The 19,458-nt window shown below is 39.2% G+C and overlaps 1 protein-coding gene across 12 annotated transcripts in view; it reads left to right on the forward strand.

The window, feature by feature from the left end:
* Positions 1 to 19,458, forward strand: part of HELZ (helicase with zinc finger) — a 164,638-nt gene that overhangs the window by 102,774 nt on the left and 42,406 nt on the right. For all 12 annotated transcript variants that reach the window (XM_082370949.1, XM_082370948.1, XM_082370952.1 and 9 more), the window contains 5 exons: positions 760 to 967; positions 12,171 to 12,250; positions 16,190 to 16,733; positions 17,131 to 17,389; positions 18,188 to 18,704. In XM_082370949.1, coding sequence (XP_082227075.1) covers positions 760 to 967; positions 12,171 to 12,250; positions 16,190 to 16,733; positions 17,131 to 17,389; positions 18,188 to 18,704 — 1,608 coding nt within the window. The remainder of the gene's footprint in view (positions 1 to 759; positions 968 to 12,170; positions 12,251 to 16,189; positions 16,734 to 17,130; positions 17,390 to 18,187; positions 18,705 to 19,458) is intronic.

The following is a 19,458-nucleotide window of genomic DNA, read 5'->3' on the forward strand; positions in this document are numbered from 1 at the left end:
AAAGAGACTTTTAAAGATTTCTAAGAGTCTGAATTTAACAGTTGTATTATAATAAAATAATAAGGGTGGTAGCTCAGATGTCATTGTGTTTATTCTTTTTATATTAATATGCAGAGGTTATATATTTTGACACAGCTAAGGAAATTTTCTGTTTCTGTGGTTTAATTAATCAAAAGCATTAATTAAATTAATGACCTGTTGGAATTTTGCCTACAGTAAGTGAACATTAAATGATTTGGTTATTCATATAAAATAGTAATACATATTTTTTGAGTTGAGACTCCTTAGACTGAATTTTTTCTTAAATTTTTTCCCTGTTCTCTTATTCGAGTTTATTAAACTATATATCTATGCAGTTATGACTTTAAAAGACAGTTTTCATGGTAATCAGTGACATATATGCATTCATATTGAGGGAAAATGATTCAAGACTATAAAATGATTTGATGCCTCAAGGAATAATTACCAGTTTTAAGTCCTTGATTTCTTCCTAACCTAGTGTGTAAGGGGAATGGTCAATTTTCCCTTACATACTAAAGATTCAAGGAGTTTTTTTTTTTTTGGTTTTTTTTTTTTTTGCCAGTTGAGATATAGCAGTCATTCTACCAATTGTTACTATTAGCATTCATTTTGTAGTTATTCATTTTGATAAAATTAACATCTCTGTGTGTGTTTGCTCTTTCCTAATTAATAGCACTATAGCAGTTTGCCTTTCAAAATGTACTGAAAGGAATTATTCTATTTCTTATAATAACCTAGGTACCATGGACAGGATACCAGGGTAGGTTTGCAGTTGATCCTCGAATCATTACTCACCAGGCAGCAATGGCCTACAATATGAACCTCTTACAGACACACGGGCGGGGGTCTCCTATACCTTATGGCCTTGGGCATCACCCACCTGTCAGCATAGGGCAGACGCAAAACCAGCATCAGGAGAAGGATCAACATGAGCAGAGTCGAAACGGTGAGTCGCTTTGCTGTTCTCGTGTCCCTAAATTGATGGTGTGCCAAGTTGTGTCAACATACGAGGTTCCTTTAACAGTGTGGTTGTCAACTCGTTCATAGATTATAACCCTTTCGGAGGAGGGATCTGATGTAAACACTATGGATCCTCTCTCCAGAAGATAGGATATGTGCACAGACACAAAATTTACATGTAACCTACCACTTAGGATTGATGGGACCAATTTCCTGGAAAAATGTTAATAGTTAGATTTTTTTTAAATGGTAGTCATTTAAAATTGAGACAGAAAACCCTCTCCTGTGAAACATTTTTGTTGACCCAAAATATTTTTGTAGCATACTAAACATTAATGCTACTGTGGCAATAGTTTATTCTCATGCAAATCGTAGTCTCTTGTCTACTAGAATTATAAATAAGGAACAATTACCCTGTGTAATTTTTAAAGTCAGGTTTATTGAGGTATAATTTATATAGAGTAAAATTCACCCTTTTAGAATGTAGTTTGTTGTGTTTTGACAAATATACAGAGCTGTTCACCACCACCAGTATCAAGATTCAGGGTGTTTACATTTCAAAAAACTCCCTCATGTCCCTTTGCAGTCACTTTCTTCCTCCAGCCCCAGCCCTGGGCAACCACTGATCTGATTTTTGTGCCTATACTTTGGTCTTTTCTCTAGTTTGTCATATAAATGGAATCATAGTGTCTGGCTTCATTCACTTAGCTTAATGCTTTGGAGATTTATTTGTGTTGTCTGTGTCAGTTGTTTGTTCCTTTTTGCTGTTGATTAGTATTCCCTTATATGGATGAACCACAGTGTTTTTTTTATCTCTCCATCAGTTGTTTTTCTCTATCCTTAATTATTTCTAATTTTTGGCTCTTATGAGTAAAGCTGCTGTGAACATATGTATTGAACATATTTTCATTTCTCTTGGGTAAATACCCAGGATTGAGCTTGTTGAGCACATTTGTTAACTTTGTAAGAAACTGCCATGCTGTTTTCCAAAGTGGCCAAACCATTTTTCATTTCTAGTAACGTGTGAGATTTCCAGTTGCTCCGCATTCTCGTTAGTACTTGGTATTGTCAGTCTTTTTAATTTTACCCTTGCTTATGGGTATCTGATAGTATCTGATTGTTGTATTAATTTGCATATTCCTAATGACTAATGATGTTGAGTATCTTTTCATTGGGCTTATTTGCCACCTGTATATCTTTGATGAAGTGTCTATTTGTATCTTTTGTCCATTTTTTTACTGGTTTGTCTTACGAAGTTATAAGAGTTCTTTATACATTCTGGATACAAATCTTTAATTAGATATATGTTTTGAAAATATTTTCTCCCAGGATATGGCTTGCCTTTTGATTTTCTTAACAGTATCTTTCAAAGAATAAAAGTTTCCATTTTTGATGAAGTCCAGTTTATCCAATTTTTTCTTCTTTGGGTCATGTTTTTGGTGTTATGTCAAGTTTTTTTCGCCTAATCCAAGATCACAAAGATCTTCTGTGTTTGTTTCTAGACGTTTCGTAGTTTTAGCTCTTATATTAGGTCTCCTTTGAGTTAATTTTTATATGTGGTGTGAGGTAAGAATTGAAGGGTTTTTTTGTTCTCATTTTGTTTTGTTTTTGCATATATGTATGTTCAGTTGTTCTAACACCGTTTGTTGAAAGTACTCTCCTTCCTCCATTAAGATGAGTTGGTGCCTTTGTTGAAAATCAGTTTACTGCCTGTGTGAAGTCTCTATCGTCTTCTATTGATGCATATGTTTGTTCATGCCACATATACTGTCTTGATTACTGTAGCTTCATAAAAGTCTTCAAATCAGGTAGTATGAGTCCTCCAACTTTGTTCTTCTTTTTCAAAATTGTGTATTCCAGGTCCTTTGCATTTCCACATACATTTTAGAATCAGCTTGTGAGTTTCTACAAAAAAAAGCCTGCTGGGATTTTGATTGGGATTGTGTGGAATCTGTAGGTCAATTTGGGGGAGAGCTGACATCTTAATATTTAGTCTTCTGTTATATGAACGCGGTGTCTCTCTCTTCTTTAAGGTCTTTACTTTCAGCCTTTTTTAAAAAAAAGTTTTCAGAATACAACTCTTGCACTTATTTTGTTAAGGTGAAAGCTTAGATTAATAGAGGTATCTTAGTGTTAGAATTTTCCTCCTCAGTAGTGCATCCCACAAAATTCCAGTGTTCTATTTTTATTTCATTCAGTTCAGTACACTTTCTAGTTTCTCTTAAAATTAGATCCGTGGATTATTTAGAAAGGTGACTTTGGGTGAGTTATTGGGGATTTTCTAAGAATTTTTCTGTTAACTGATTCCTAGTTTTAATTCCATTGTGGTAAGGGAGCATATTTTGCATGACTTGAATCCTTTTGAATTTATTGAGATTTGTTTTATGGCTCAGGATACGGTCTGTCTTTATAAACGTTCCATGTACATTTGGGAAGAATGGAGTGCTCTAGTGCTGTAGGTCAAGTTGGTTGATACGATTGTTCAAGTCTACTTTATCTTTGCTGATTTTCTGTCTACATTGGAAAAAAAAGAATATTGAGAGAGGAATATTGAATTCTCCAAATATAATTGGTATTTATCTATTTTTCCTTTAAGTTTTAAATTTTAATTTAATTAATTTATTTTTTATACAGCAGGTTCTTATTAGTCATCAATTTTATACACATCAGTATATACATGTCAATCCCAATCGCCCAATTCATCACACCATCATCCCCCACCGCCACTTTCCCCCCTTGGTGTCCATACGTTTGTTCTTTACATCTGTGTCTCTATTTCTGCCCTGCAAACCGGTTCATCTGTACCATTTTTCTACATTCCACATATATGCGTTAATATACGATATTTGTTTTTCTCTTTCTGACTTACTTCACTCTGTATGACAGTCTCTAGATCCATCCACGTCTCTATCAATGACCCAATTTCATTCCTTTTTATGGCTGAGTAATATTCCATTGCATACATGTACTACATCTTCTTCATCCATTCGTCTGTCAGTGGGCATTTAGGTTGCTTCCATGACCTGGCTATTGTTAATAGTGCTGCAGTGAACATTGGGGTGCATGTGTTTTTTTGAATTATGGTTTTCTCTGGGTATATGCTCAGTAGTGGGATTGCTGGGTCATATGGTAATTCTATTTTTAGTTTTTTAAGGAACCTCCATACTGTTCTCCATAGTGGCTGTATCAGTTTGCATTCCCACTAACAGTGCGAGAGGGTTCCCTTTTCTCCACACCCTCTCCAGCATTTGTGGTTTGTAGATTTTCTGATGAGGCCCATTCTAACTGGTGTGAGGTGATACCTCATTGTAGTTTTGATTTGCATTTCTCTAATAATTAGTGATGTTGAGCAGCTTTTCATGTGCTTCTTGGCCATCTGTGTGTCTTCTTTGGAGAAATGTCTATTTAGGTCTTCTGCCCGTTTCTTGATCGGGTTGTTTGTTTTTTTAATATTGAGCTGCATGAGCTGTTTGTATATTTTGGAGATTAATCCTTTGTCTGTTGATTCATTTGCAAGTATTTTCTCCCATTCTAAGGGTTGTCTTTTCGTCTTGTTTGTAGTTTCCTTTGCTGTTCAAAAGCTTTTAAGTTTCATTAGGTCCCATTTTTTAATTTTTGTTTTTATTTCCATTACTTTAGGAGGTAGATCAAAAAAGATCTTGCTGTGATTTATGTCAAAGAGTGTTCTGCCTATGTTTTCCTCTAAGAGTTTTATAGTGTCTGGTCTTACATTTAGGTCTCTAATCCATTTTGAGTTAATTTTTGTGTATGGTGGCAGGGAGTGTTCTAATTTCATTATTTTACATGTAGCTCTCCCGTTTTCCCAGCACCACTTATTGAAGAGACTGTCTTTTCTCCATTGTATATCCTTGCCTCCTTTGTCATAGATTAGTTGACCATAGGTGTGTGGGTTTATCTCTGGGCTTTCTATCCTGTTCCATTGATACGTATTTCTGGTTTTGTGCCAGTACCATACTGTCTTGATTACTGTAGCTTTGTAGTATAGTCCGAAGTCAGGGAGTCTGATTCCTCCAGCTCTGTTTTTTTACCTCAAGACTGCTTTGGCTATTCAGGGTCTTTTGTGTCTCCCTACAAATCTTAAGACTTTTTGTTCTAGTTCTGTAAAAAATGCCACTGGTAATTTGATAGGGATTGCATTGAATCTGTAGATTGCTTTGGGTAGTATAGTCATTTTTACAATATCGATTCTTCCAACCCAAGAACATGGTATATCTCTCCATCTGTTTGTGTCATCTTTGATTTCTTTCATCAGTGTCTTACAGTTTTCTGAGTACAGGTCTTTTACCTCCTTAGGTAGGTTTATTCCTAGGTATTTTGTTCTTTTTGTTGCAGTGGTGAATGGGCTTGTTCCCTTAATTTCTCTTTCTCATCTTTTGTTGTTAGTGTATAGGAATGCAAGAGATTTCTGTGCATTAATTTTGTATCCTGCAACTTTACCAAATTCATTGATTAGCTCTAGTAGTTTTCTGGTGGCATCTTTAGGATTCTCTATGTATAGTATCATGTCATCTGCAAACAGTGACAGTTTTACTTCTTCTTTTGCAATTTGTATTCCTTTTATTTCTTTTTCTTCTCTGATTGCCGTGGCTAGCACTTCTAAAACGATGTTGAATAATAGTGGCGAGGGTGGACATCCTTGTCATGTCCATGACCTTAGAGGAAATGCTTTCAGTTTTTCACCATTGAGAATGATGTTTGCTGTGGGTTTGTCGTATATGGCCTTTATTATGTTGAGGTAGGTTCCCTCTATGACCACTTTCTGGAGAGTTTTTATCATAAATATGTGTTGAATTTTGTCTAAAGCTTTTTCGGCATCTATTGAGATGATCATATGGTTTTTATTCTTCAGTTTGTTAATATGGTGTATCACATTGGTTGATTTGTGTATACTGAAGAATCCTTGCATCCCTGGGATAAATCCCACTTGATCATGGTGTATGATCCTTTTAATGTCTTGTTGGATTCTGTTTGCTAGTATTTTGTTGAGGATTTTTGCATCTATATTCATCAGTGATATTGGTCTGTAATTTTCTTCTCTTGTAGTATCTCTGTCTGGTTTTGGTATCAGGATGATGGTGGCCTCCTAGAATGAGTTTGGGAGTGTTCCTTCCTCTGCAGTTTTTTGGAAGAGTTTGAGAAGGATGGGTGTTAGCTCTTCTCTAAATGTTTGATAGAATTCACCTGTGAAGCCATCTGGTCCTGGACTTTTGTTTGTTGGAAGATTTTTAATCACAGTTTCCATTTCATTACTTGCTTGTGATTGGTCTGTTCATATTTTCCATTTCTTCCTGATTCAGTCTTGGAAGGTTATACCTTGCTAAGAATTTGTCCATTTCTTCTGGCATAGAGTTGCTTGTAGTAGTCTCTTACGATGCTTTATATTTCTCCGGTGTCCGTTGTAACTTCTCCTTTTTCATTTCTAATTTCACTGATTTGTGTCCTCTCCCTCATTTTCTTGTTGAGTCTGGCTAAAGGTTTATCAGTTTTGTTTATCTTCCCAGAGAACCGCTTTTTAGTTTTATTGATCTGTGCTATAGTTTTCTTTGTTTCTATTTCACTTATTTCTGCTCTGATCTTTATGATTTCTTTCCTTCTACTAACTTTGGGTTTTGTTTGTTCTTCTTTTTCTAGTTCCTTTAGGTGTAAGGTTAGATTGTTTATTTGAGATTTTTCTTGTTTCTTGAGGTAGGCTTGTATTGCTATAAACTTCCCTCTTAGAACTGCTTTTGCTGCATCCCATAGGTTTTGGATCGTTGTGTTTTCATTGTCATTTGTCTTTAGGTATTTTTTTGATTTCCTCTTTGATTTCTTCAGTGGTCTCTTGGTTATTTAGTAACGTATTGTTTAGCCTCCATGTGTTTGTGTTTTTTACATTTTTTTTCCCTGTAATTGATTTCTAATCTCATGGCGTTGTGGTCGGAAAAGATGCTTGATATGATTTCAATTTTCTTAAATTTACCGAGGCTTGATTTGCCACCCAAGATGTGATCTATCCTGGAGAATGTTCCGTGTGCACGTGAGAAGAAAGTGTAATCTGCTGTTTTTGGATGGAATGTCCTATAAGTATCAATTAAATCTGTCTGGTCTATTGTGTCATTTAAAGCTTGTGTTTCCTTATTAATTTTCTGTCTGGATGATCTGTCCATTGGTGTAAGTGAAGTGTTAACGTCCCTCACTATTACTGTTTTACTGTCGATTTCCTCTTTTATACCTGTTAGCAGTTGCCTTATGTATTCAGGTGCTCCCATGTTGGGTGCATATATATTTATAATTGTTATATCTTCTTCTTGGATTGACCCCTTGATCATTATGTAGTGTCCTTCCTTGTCTCTTGTAACATTCTTTATTTAAAGTCTATTTTATCTGGTATGAATATTGCTACTCCAGCTTTCTTTTGATTTCCATTTGCATGGAATATCCTTTTCCATCCCCTCCCTTTCAGTCTGTATGTGTCCCTAGGTCTGAAGTGAGTCTCTTGTAGACAGCATATATATGGGTCTTGTTCCTGTATCTATTCAGCGAGCCTGTGTCTTTTGGTTGGAGCATTTAATCCATTCACGTTTAAGGTAATTATCAATGTATATGTTCCTATTACCATTTTCTTAATTGTTATGGGTTTGTTTTTGTAGGTCCTTTTCTTCTCTTGTGTTTCCCACTTAGAGAAGTTCCTTTAGCGTTTGTTGTAGAGCTGGTTTGGTGGTGCTGAATTCTCTTAGCTTTTGCTTGTCTATAAAGCTTTTGATTTCTCCGTCGAATCTGAATGAGATCCTTGCCGGGTAGAGTAATCTTGGTTGTAGGTTCTTCCCTTTCATCACTTTAAATATATTGTGCCACTCCCTTCTGGCTTGTAGAGTTTCTGCTGAGAAATCAGCTGTTAACCTTATGGGAGTTCCCTTGTATGTTATTTGTTGTTTTTCCCTTGTTGCTTTCAATAATTTTTCTTTGTCTTTAATTTTTGTCAATTTGATTACTATGTATCTCGTTGTGTTTCTCCTTGGGTTTATCCTGCCTGGGACTCTTTGCGCTTCCTGGACTTGGGTGGCTATTTCCTTTACCATGTTAGGGAAGTTTTCGACTATAATCTCTTCAGATATTTTTTCGGGTCCTTTGTCGCTCTCTTCTCCTCCTGGGACCCCTATAATGCGAATGTTGTTGCATTTAATGTTGTCCCAGAGGTCTCTTTGGCTGTCTTCATTTCTTTTCATTCCTTTTTTCTTTATTCTCTTGCATGGCAGTGAATTCCACCATTCTGTCTCCCAGGTCACTTATCCGTTCTTCTGCCTCAGTTATTCTGCTATTGATTCCTTCTAGTGTATTTTTCATTTCAGTTATTGTATTGTTCATCTCTGCTTCTTTGTTCTTTAATTCTTCTAGGTGTTCTTTAATTCTTCTAGGTCTTTGTTAAACATTTCTTGCATCTTCTTGATCTTTGCCTCCATTCTTTTTCCGAGGTCCTGGATCATCTTCACTATCATTATTCTGAATTCTTTTTCTGGAAGGTTGCCTATCTCCACTTCATTTAGTTGTTTTTCTGGGGTTTTATCTTGTTCCTTCATCTGGTACATAGTCCTCTGCCTTTTCATTTTGTCTGTCTTTCTGTGAATGTGGTTTTCATTCCACAGGCTGCAGGATTGGAGTTCTTCTTGCTTCTGCTGTCTGCCCTCTGGCGGATGAGGCTATCTAAGAGGCTTGTGCGCTTCCTGATGGGAGGGACTGGTGGTGGGTAGAGCTGGGTGTTGCTCTGGTGGGCAGAGCTCAGTAAAACCTTAATCCACTTGTCTGCTGATGGGTGGGGTTGGGTTCCCTCCCTGTTGGTTGTTTAGCCTGAGGCGACCCAGCACTGGAGCCTACCCCCCTCTTTGGTGGGGCTAATGGCGGACTCTGGGAGGGCTCATGCCAAGGAGTACTTCCCAGAACTTCTGCTGCCAGTGTCCCTGTCCCCACGGTGAGCCACAGCCAACCCCCGCCTCTACAGGAGACCCTCCAACACTAGCAGGTAGGTCTGGTTCAGTCTCCTGTGGGGTCACTGCTCCTTCCCCTGGGTCCCGATGCCCACACTGCTTTGTGTGTGCCCTCCAAGAGTGGAGTCTGTGTTTCCCCTAGTCCTGTCGAAGTCCTGCAATCAAATCCCACTAGGCTTCAAAGCCTGATTCTCTAGGAATTCCTCCTCCCGTTGCCAGACCCCCAGTTTGGGAAGCCTGACGTGGGGCTCAGAACCTTCACTCCAGTGGGTGGACTTCTGTGGTGTAAATGTTCTCCAGTTTGTGAGTCACCCACCCAGTGGTCATGGGATTTGATTTTATTGTGATTGGGCCCCTCCAACTGTCTCATTGTGGCTTCTCCTTTGTCTTTGGATGTGGGATATCTTTTTTTTTTTTTAAACATCTTTATTGGAGTATAATTGCTTTACAATGGTGTGTTAGTTTCTGCTGTATGACAAAGTGAATCAGCTATACATGTACATATATCCCCGTATCCCCTCCCTCTTGCATCTCCCTCCCACCCTCCCTATCCCACCCCTCTAGGTGGTCACAAAGCACCGAGCTGATCTCCCTGTGCTATGCGGCTGCTTCCCAGTAGCTATCTATTTTACATTTGGTAGTGTATATATGTCCATGCCACTCTCTCACTTTGTCCCAGCTTACCCTTCCCCCTCCCCGTGTCCTCAAGTCCATTCTCCATGCCTGCGTCTTTATTCCTGTCCTGCCCCTAGGTTCATCAGAACCTTTTTTCTTTCTTTCTTTCTTTTTTAGATTCCATATATATGTGTTAGCATACGGTATTTGTTTTTCTTTTTCTGACTTACTTCACTGTGTATGACACACTCTAGGTCCATCCACCTCAGTACAAATAACTCAGTTTCGTTTCCTTCTATGGCTGAGTAATAGTCCATTGTATATATATGCCACATCTTCCTTATCCATTCATCTGTCGATGGACACTTAGGTTGCTTCCATGTCCTGGCTATTGTAATTAGTGCTGCAGTGAACATTGTGGTACATGACTCTTTTTGAATTACGGTTTTCTCAGGGTACATGCCCAGTAGTGGGATTGCTGGGTCGTATGGTAGTTCTATTTTTAATTTTGTAAGGAACCTCCATACTGTTCTCCATAGTGGCTGTATCAATTTACATTCCCACCAACAGTGTATGAGGGTTCCCGTTTCTCCACACCCTCTCCAGCATTTATTGTTTGTAGATTTTTTGTTGATGGCCATTCTGACCAGTGTGAGGTGATACCTCATTGTAGTTTTGATTTGCATTTCTGTAATGATTAGTGATGTTGAGCATCCTTTCATGTGTTTGTTAGCAACCTGTATATCTTTTTTGGAGAAATATCTATTTAGGGCTTCTGCCCATTTTTGGATTGGGTTGTCTGTTTTTCTGATATTGAGCTGCATGAGCTGCTTGTATATTTTGGAGGTTAATCCTTTGTCGGTTGCTTCCTTTGCAAATATTTTCTCCCATTCTGAGAGTTCTTTAACTTAACACAGTTTACTTTCCAATTTATGTTTTACCACTCAGGTACAGAAAAGGAACCTCACAGTATTTCAGATTTTCCTCTTCTGGTCTTTTATCTGTTGTTATCATGCATTTATTTTACTTTTACCTATGTTATAAGCCTCAAACATTGTTATTATTTTCATTTAAAGAGCCAAGTATCTTTTTAAAGAGTTTTAAATAATAAGACAAATAATCTTTTATATCTATCCATGTAGTTAGTACTTCTGGTAATCTTGATTTCTTTCTGTATATTCATGTTTCTATTTCAGTAATTTTTCTTCTGCCTGAAGGACTTCTTTTAATATTCCTTGTAGTTCAGGTCTGCTGGCGATGAAGTCTTTCAGCATTTGTATGTCTGAAAATGTTTTTATTTACAGGGCATAGAGTCTTGGTTGATAGTTTTTATCTTTCAGTATTTTAATGATGTTACTCTACTGTTTTCTTGCTTACATTATTTTTAGTGAGAAATCTGATGTCATCCTTATCTTTGCTTTTCTGTATATAACATGTCTTTTCTTTCTCTGACTGCTTTTAAGAACTTATTTTTATACTGGTTTTAGTAATTTGTTTATGATAAAATGATATTCCTTGGTGTAGTTTTCTTCATGCTGCTTGTGTTTGTGGTTTGTTGAGCTTCTTGTATCTGTGGGTTTACAGTTTTCATCAATTTGGTAATTTTTGACCTTTATTCAGAAATTGTTTCTGTCTCACCTCTTTTTCTCTTCAGGAATTCCAACTACCCATTTATTATGCTTCTTAAAGTTACCCCACAGTTCATGGATGCTCTTTTCATCTTTTAAAAAATTCTTTTTTCTTTTTGTGTTTCACCTTGCAGTGTTTCTATTTCTATGCCTTCAGGTTCACTAAGTTTTTCTTCTGCAGTGTCTGAACATCTGCTAATTCCATCCAGTGTATTTTTCCTCTCAGACATTGTAGTTTTCATTTCTTAAGGTTTAGTAGTAAGGCTATTCTGGCACAAAGTTCCAGTGGCATTCTTAAAAGAATGTTTTCAAGGAAGAATCCAAATTAAGGATTTGGTTTCAAGGGATTTAAAATATCCAGTAGTTAGTTCTTATAGATTAAAAGCCTTTCACATGCGTGAACTAGCATTATTTGTCTATTATAATTGTGATTTTTTTAACCTGAATATTGCTTCCTTTAATGTTTGTCATCCACTTATATTTAGTTTGATATCTATTACTTTTAAAAGTATAACTGCATTCTTTTCAGAATATCTTTATTTAGTTTAGATTCCTTTACTAAATTACATTGACGCATTATTTGGATTTTTGCTTAATTACATTCGTAAATGGCCAAAGTAGTAAGCCTTTATAAATAGGCCTTTTCTATGTCTAGTTTAAGAAAATGAGGCTGTAAATTCCTGGAGAATGGGCAGTTATCTTTGGAGTTATTTGATATTTTAAGGTTATTCCCTTATTAAGTTTTTGCCTTGTCAGAGAGATTTGCTTCATTTACAAATTTTCTTTCTTGCAGAGAAATTGCAACTCTGAAAATTTAAGAACAAAACCCAAGCAGTAATAATCAATTAATAATTGTTGAAAAATGTTTAAAATATTCTACTTCTTTGTCTAATATTGGATAGTCATTGGCATTTTGTAACATCTACTGGAGACAATTTATAAGAATTTTGAAATATTTTCTTAGGTAAAAGTGATACAAATAATCCTGGACCTGAAATTAATAAGATTCGGACACCAGAGAAAAAGCCTACAGAATCAAAACAGGTATGTGGTTTACCTTTAGTGAATGTATTGTTCTAATGGAGTTAGTTTGATTGATCGTCTTGGAATCCTGGTGTTTTAAAGAAAATTATCTACCTTTTTATGTATATCTTTTACGTTTGTTGTTTCATGAGGATCTGGTGGGTCATGTTGCACTCTCTCCCTCCACCTTTTCTTTGGCTACACTATTTTATTTATCAGAATACTTCTCTCAAATTGTGTTATTTAGCAATAGACTTGAATTCAGAGACTTCCAATGGTAAAGTAATAAATGAAGACACCGCTGTAGATGTGTTATTAGCAATTATCTCAGATGGAGAAGAGCTGTTGTGGTGCGGACGGGAGACTTAACCTCCTCAGTCCCTCACCTTGTTCTCTCATCACCCCTGCTGTGTGCTGCATCCTTCGCTCTTAACCTGTGTGTTCATCTGCTTTTTCTACTTCTGTGCTCGTGAACCACTTAGGGAAAATCAAATCATTGGTTGAATTAGTGCCACTGGAAATGCATGCTTTCTAATCTCAGGGAACCCGTGGGGTGCCTCCCCATTTCTTTTGTAGGTGGCTGGCTCCCTTTGCCCAGTTTTCTCAGCAGCTCTTCTGATGCCTGCTTATTACCTTCTACCTGTTCTGCTTACGATCAGGAGATGACCTGGCCTTAGAGTGAAATTCATCAGGATTTCACGCTGTTAACTCAGAACTTTAGTCCTCACACTTTTCCTGGGTCCTTGAACATCCTTCTATATCACCGATCTCAGAGGAAGAGTTTCCATTAAGACTTATCTCTCCTCTTCCGGTCACCTCACAGACCTTGTCCCTTCTCTTCATTTATCTTCAGATTCTTTCCAGCTACTGGTTCTTCCTCCTCAGCCTGTAAGTAAATTGATTGATAGACTGTTTGTTTAAAAGACACTTTATTTGGCCTTTATTTCCTTTATATAGCTACTGCCTGATTTCTCCTTTTTCCCCTCATCTCTTATTTGTCCCTTAACCAACACAGACTAGTATTAGGCCTTAACATTTCACTAAAACTGTTGAGCTCAAAGTGACCAGGGACTTCCCCGGCAGTCCAGTGGTTAGGACTCTGCACTTTCCCTGCCGTGGGCCCGGGTTCAATCCCTGGTTAGGGAACTAAGATCCCGCAAGTGGCGCAGCCAAAAACAAACAAACAAACAAACAAACTCAAAGTGACCAAATCTTATGAACATGCTTCAGTTGTAGCCTTACTTGACTTTTCTTTGGTATTTGGCACTATTTTCTACCTCTTTCTTCTTGACCATCTTGTTTCTTTTGGTTTCTTTGACACACATGTCTACTTATCACGACTCTTTCCAACATGACCTTCTGTCTCTTTTATAAGGTCCTGTCGACCCCTTCCCATCTGTCCCTAGTCCTAGTCCTTAAGTTGGGGTTTCCGAGGCTTCTCTCATGGTCCCATACCTCTCTTTGCATTCTGTGCTTTCTTACCATAAACTAGTCCAATTCCACAATTTCCATTACTTGCTCCCTGATAGTGACTTCCAAATCTGTATCTGCAACCTCAGGCTGGCTTTAAGCAACTGTTCTCTGTATTCAGTTACTTATGCCTCATAAGCAGCTCTGACTCACAGTTTATACAACTGGAAGGGCTCAGTACCCACTGGAGGAGCTGCAGTGCCAATTAGGCGGCCAGGGGAGCTTGCTGATAGAGTAAGAGGGAAGCAGCAGTGAAAGTAGGCGTCCTGTGTGTTTGGGGAAGGGTGCAGAGAGAAAGCAGATGGCGTGCGGGGCGGTACAGCAGCAGCACCTGTAGTCAGAGGGCCAGGGTCAGGGTTAGGACAGACCCAGCCAGGAGAGTCGGAGGTGCTGTCAGAGCAGCTGAAGCCAAGATGGCCAAACGTCTCTCACGTCCTTTTTAAAATTTTCTGTTGTGGTCTTTCCCTGTTAGGGGACTAGGCAACCTGATAGACATGTTTCATTTTCTTTTCCACCCTGATGCTTCGTCCTGGGGCCTAGGGGGAACATGTCCTAGCTCTCCTTGACTCAGGATTAAGAGGAAAGCAATAGAGGAGAATCTGATTCTGATAATATTAGAGTCGGACTCCTTCAGATTGTACAGTCGTCTCCCCTGCTCAGCCCCTTGTAGTATCACAGAGGAGCACAGTCTTGATCTAAACTTCTACGACACTGGCCCAGCGTCTTGTCCATGTCAAAGTCAGAAGTGAAGAAGGCAATTGAAACATCAGCTTATCCACAGACAACCTTGAATCTAATCATGGTCTCCCTCATGCGGTCAGAGTATGCCTGTCAACAGTATCTGTTGGAGAAAGGTGTATCTCAGCTGAAATGTCGCTTCAGTCATTAAAAAGATGAAGATTTATAGGGGAAAATGTTTGTTTATAAAGAGCCTGAATCAGGTTCTGAGACAGTTGAAGAGCAGGCGTGGCAGCTGCTTGGGAAGACTGGGACCGAGTTACCATCCTTCTCCTTTCATTTTCTAGATAATTTACATATACCCAGTAGTCTTCAGGATCTTATTGGCCAAATTTAACGTTGGTCCATTTGAGCTCGACATGAGAATGCTCTTGGGGCATGATTGGCACATCGCAGCCATTTGTGGCAATAGCTTGCTTGCCAGGTTACCCCAGCTTCAATTCAGGAACAAACTGCTTGTTCTGTCTTCTTGAGAGTGGTCAGTTTCACGTCTCCTAAGATCAGACTTGTGTTTCAGAAGGATGACAGCACTCCCTAGCTTAAAAACCTTTGGTAGCTTGCCACAGTTTACAGGATTAAAAAAATGTTTATTCTCAGTATTGACTCATTCAGGGTCTTGTGTAATTGGGCTTCTGCAATTTCATCTGATTTCAGGGGGAAGATTAGCATGTAAGTCCAGTTGTAGCTCTATGTGCACGGAACTTCTCGTCTCAAATCTGCTTCAGTGTATAAGGTGTTACCTTTATCTAGTATGTACTTCCCTCATACTAGATAAAAAACTCCAGTTTTTTATGCAAGATTATCATTATCTCTGTGAAGTCACCTTTAATTTTCTCAGGCTCCAGAATGTCACCTCACGTCCTCTTACAACACCTCTAATTTTACGTTTGCACGTTGGTATCCTCTACTGGACTCCAAGCCAGAGCTGAGAGCTTAGCAGACTTGTTCTGTGAAAGGCCAGATACTAAATGTTCAGGCTTTGTGGGCCGTGTGGTTTCTGTTGCAGCCGCTCACCTCTGCCGTTGTAGTGAGGAAGCAGCCGTAGACAGTGCGTCAACTTGCACAACTGTGGCTGTGTTCCAGTAACGCTTTATGCACAGAGATCTGGCGGACTGGAGGTGGCCTGGGGGCCGTCGTTTGCCGCCCCCGCTCTGCGCCCCTGGGGTACAGACCCAGTCTGACTGCTGCTTTATCTCCAGCCCCAGGCACAGTGTCCTTGGTAGGCCCTCAGTAAGTGTTTGTTGAGGAATAATGGCAAACATTGACAGCCAAGCTTTTAATGCAAAGGTGATATAGTACTTTTTTTTTGGTTCACTTCCAAGTTATTTAGACTGAGACTTTTTTTATATTAATATAGATATGTTTGAGGAAGAGATGTATAAAAACAATAAAATCAGAAGGAAAGAACACATTTTAATGATTTATATCAGAAGGAAGTAAATGGTTATCTTTCCAAGGAAGAAAGTGTGAAAATAAAAATAATGTTTTTAAATGAATTAAAGTGGATATGCTAATAAAATAGTAGTATCTTTCCTTGTGACTCACATTTAATATGCGGGGTTTTTTCTGTTTCATCTTTCCTAATTTAAAGAATATTCCCTCATTTGATTGTCAGAAAGTGATTTATTGGGCCCCCAGCACTCCTGCTATTATGGATAAGAATGGATCATATCTTTTAGATGTGCTAGGGGTGGGAAAAGGTGGTGAACCACAGACCTTCTGCAGCTAAAGAATACTTCTTCTTTTTTTTAGATGGATTTGGAATCAAATCCACAGAACAGAAGTCCTGAATCACGTCCTGGTGTTGTTTATCCCAAATTTCATCGCAAAGATAATCTCAACCCCAGACACATAAATCTTCCCCTTCCTGCTCCCCATGCACAGTATGCAATCCCCAGCCGTCATTTTCATCCACTTCCCCAGCTGCCGAGACCACCATTTCCAATTCCACAGCAGCACGCCTTGTTAAATCAGCAGCAGAATAATTTGCCTGAACAACCAAATCCGATGCCGCCCCAGCCGAATCAGGCAGTCCCGCAGCAGCGGGATCCGCTGGGTCAGCTTTCTGCTGCCTGCCAGGCAGGCCCCAGCAGCGCTTTTTTTAATAATGCGGTTTCTCACCGACCGCAGTCCCCTCCTGCAGAGGCTGCAGGTCCTGAGCAGCAGCCGCCTCCCATGCTGCAGGGGGGCCACAGTCCTCTGCGAGCCATTGCGCAGCCCGGCCCCATTCTTCCTTCACATCTGAATAACTTCACTGATGAGACCCCGCCAGGATTGCCTGTAGGAGAGGCTTTAGGTAAGTTCTCTGATCACTGCTGGATGTGACAAACGCGGAGATGATTTACTTAAATGACGTGTGCTATACAGTATTTTTTGAGTCAGGATTGATTCATTTCTTCAAATAACATCAGAAAAGAATCAGTCAGTTAGTGTAGTAATCAGAATCTAGTTCCAAATGCTATATAATACTAAGCATCCAGTTGATGTCAGGTTATGTCGTAATGTAGGTAAGGAAGAATCATCATCATCACCGTAACTTTAGTTACTGGCAAGTTTAGAAAACATATGCTTTCTCCAAAACTCAAATTGTAGCCACTTCTTTGTGGAGAATATCTGGTTGTAAAAACTCTTGAAAGAATTAACTTGAAACCCTAAATGCTGAAAACATAAACTTCGCACCAATGTTTCTACAGATCGTGTGCATGGGAGTGTGGCTCTGGAAGCATTGCGGCAGCAGCAGGTGCGGTTACAGCAGTGGAGTGAGCACCACGCCTATCTCAGCCAGGGCAGCGCTCCTTACCCACACCATCACCATCCTCACCCGCACCCGCACCCGCACCCGCACCTCCAGCATCTTCCCCAGCCGCCCATTGGATTGCATCAGCCACCAGTGAGAGCCGACTGGAAGCTCCCCAGCAGTGCCGAAGATGAAGCGGAAACGACTGACTCAAGGTATTTCAGCAGACGGACACGAGCTCCTTACCCTTACCTTTCTTGAACGGTGTCCTTTTAGCCTCAGATTGGAATATTGTCCCAAAGAAATTGGATGCCAGCCTTCTAGGTACATTGCTACACAGTTCTGTCGATTGACTCTAAAATATAGAGCATCTTTTGAGAAGTAACTCTTCTGAAAATCTAGGCATGGACGACCCGCTGTGGCTCGTAAGTTAATATGGCCCCTTGCTTTGCAGTCCTTCTGAAAGAAACATACCATCACTGTGCGTGGTTTTTTCATACTCAGTCATAATGCAAAGAATGCAAAGAGGACAGAATTAAATTAGAGGTTAAAAGTTAAAAATTATAAATTGATCATCAATATCTTTTTTTCTAGTAGCACAAAATTCTCTCGTCTTTTAAGTATAGATGTTTGAGTGTTCAGTCCTCATTCTAAACTTGTTTTTATGGTGTCATGTGAATGCATTGAAGTGTTTCCTAATCCCTTCTGAATCAGATCCACCATTATGGTGACCTTTTATAGCCGTCAGTTACCAAAGGCATGTAAAGACCAGGACAATTGTTTTTAACACCAAGGGAAAAGAAAGAAATCAGATACTTGGGCATATTTAGTGTCTTCAGTTCAACACCTATGAGCATTAATGCTTCCTATTCTTGAGATGAATTAACATTCGTTTTGATTAAGTAGTATGCTACTGTTTGTAAAAATTACACATGTAGTTGCTTAAGCTCTCCTTAATGTGATGAAGCTTTTCTTTTGTTTTCTCCTCCTCCTATTTCATCATCCTTATGTAGGTTTCAAGACTTAATCAGAGAACTGTCTAATCGTGATCAAAGTGAAACGCGGGAACTGGCTGAGATGCCGCCACCTCAGTCAAGACTTTTGCAGTATCGACAAATTCAGACCAGGAGCCCACCAGCAGTCCCCTCGCCCCCATCCAGTGCAGACCACAGTTCCCACTTCTCCAACTTCAGTGACAGCAGCAGAGACCTCGAAGTAGCCAGCAGCCCAGCCTTTGCACAGCGCCTGCCGCCGCAGCTGTTCAGCTCGCCTTTCTCGTTGCCGGCTGAACACCTCGCCCCTCCTCCCTTGAAATGCCTGGCACCTGACGGAGCCTGGGCTTTTGCCAGCTTACAGCAGAATCGCCTGATGGGGCCGGGTGTTCCCTATGGCCTACCTCCACTGCCGCCCAGGCCACCGCAGACCCCTTTTGTGCACATGCAGAGCCATCAGCCTGCTGTCAGCCAAGAGCCCTTCCACCCGCTGTCGGCGCGCACCGTGTCGTCCTCTTCGCTCCCCAGCTTAGAAGAGGTAAGTGCCTTTCTTCTGCGCTCCTCCTTTCGGGATTAGTTGATGGTGAAAAATACCAATATTTGTTGGTTTGATAATGACGGTGGACAGATCTTAACTATATTTAATAGTCTTGTAAAGATAATATTTTCTTGCAACTTATTTATTTTTCAGCTTCATTTTAAAGAGTTGTTTATTTTTTTATTGAAGTCTAGTTGGTTTACAGTATTGTGTTAGTTTCAGGTGTACAGCAAAGTGATTCAGTTACATATATATATTTTTTCAGGTTATTTTTCATTGTAGGTTATTATGAGATATTGAATACTATTCCCTGTGTTATACAGCAAATCCTTGTTGCTTTTCTGTTTTATTTATAGCAGTCTGTATCGGTTAATCCCATACTCCCAATTTATCCCTTCCCCCTCTCCCTTTCCCTTTTGGTAAACCGTAAGTTTATTTTCTATGTCTATGTGTCTGTTTCTGTTTTGTGTATAGATTCATCTGTATTATTTTGTGGATTCCACATATAAGTGGTACCATGGGATATTTGTCTTTCTCTGTCTGACATACTTCACCTAGTATGATATTCTCTAGGTCCATCCATGTTGCTACAAATGGCAATATTTCATTCTTTTTTATGTCTGAGAAATATTTCATTGTGTGTATGTAGGTGTGTGTATAGATTGTGTGTGTGTGTGTGTGTGTGTGTGTGTGTGTATGTATGTATGTATATATATACCCCATCTTCTTTATCCATTCCTCTGGACACTTAGGT

This window comes from Balaenoptera borealis, assembly GCF_965194805.1.
Source record: "Balaenoptera borealis genome assembly, chromosome: 20".
Classification (NCBI taxonomy): domain Eukaryota; kingdom Metazoa; phylum Chordata; class Mammalia; order Artiodactyla; family Balaenopteridae; genus Balaenoptera; species Balaenoptera borealis.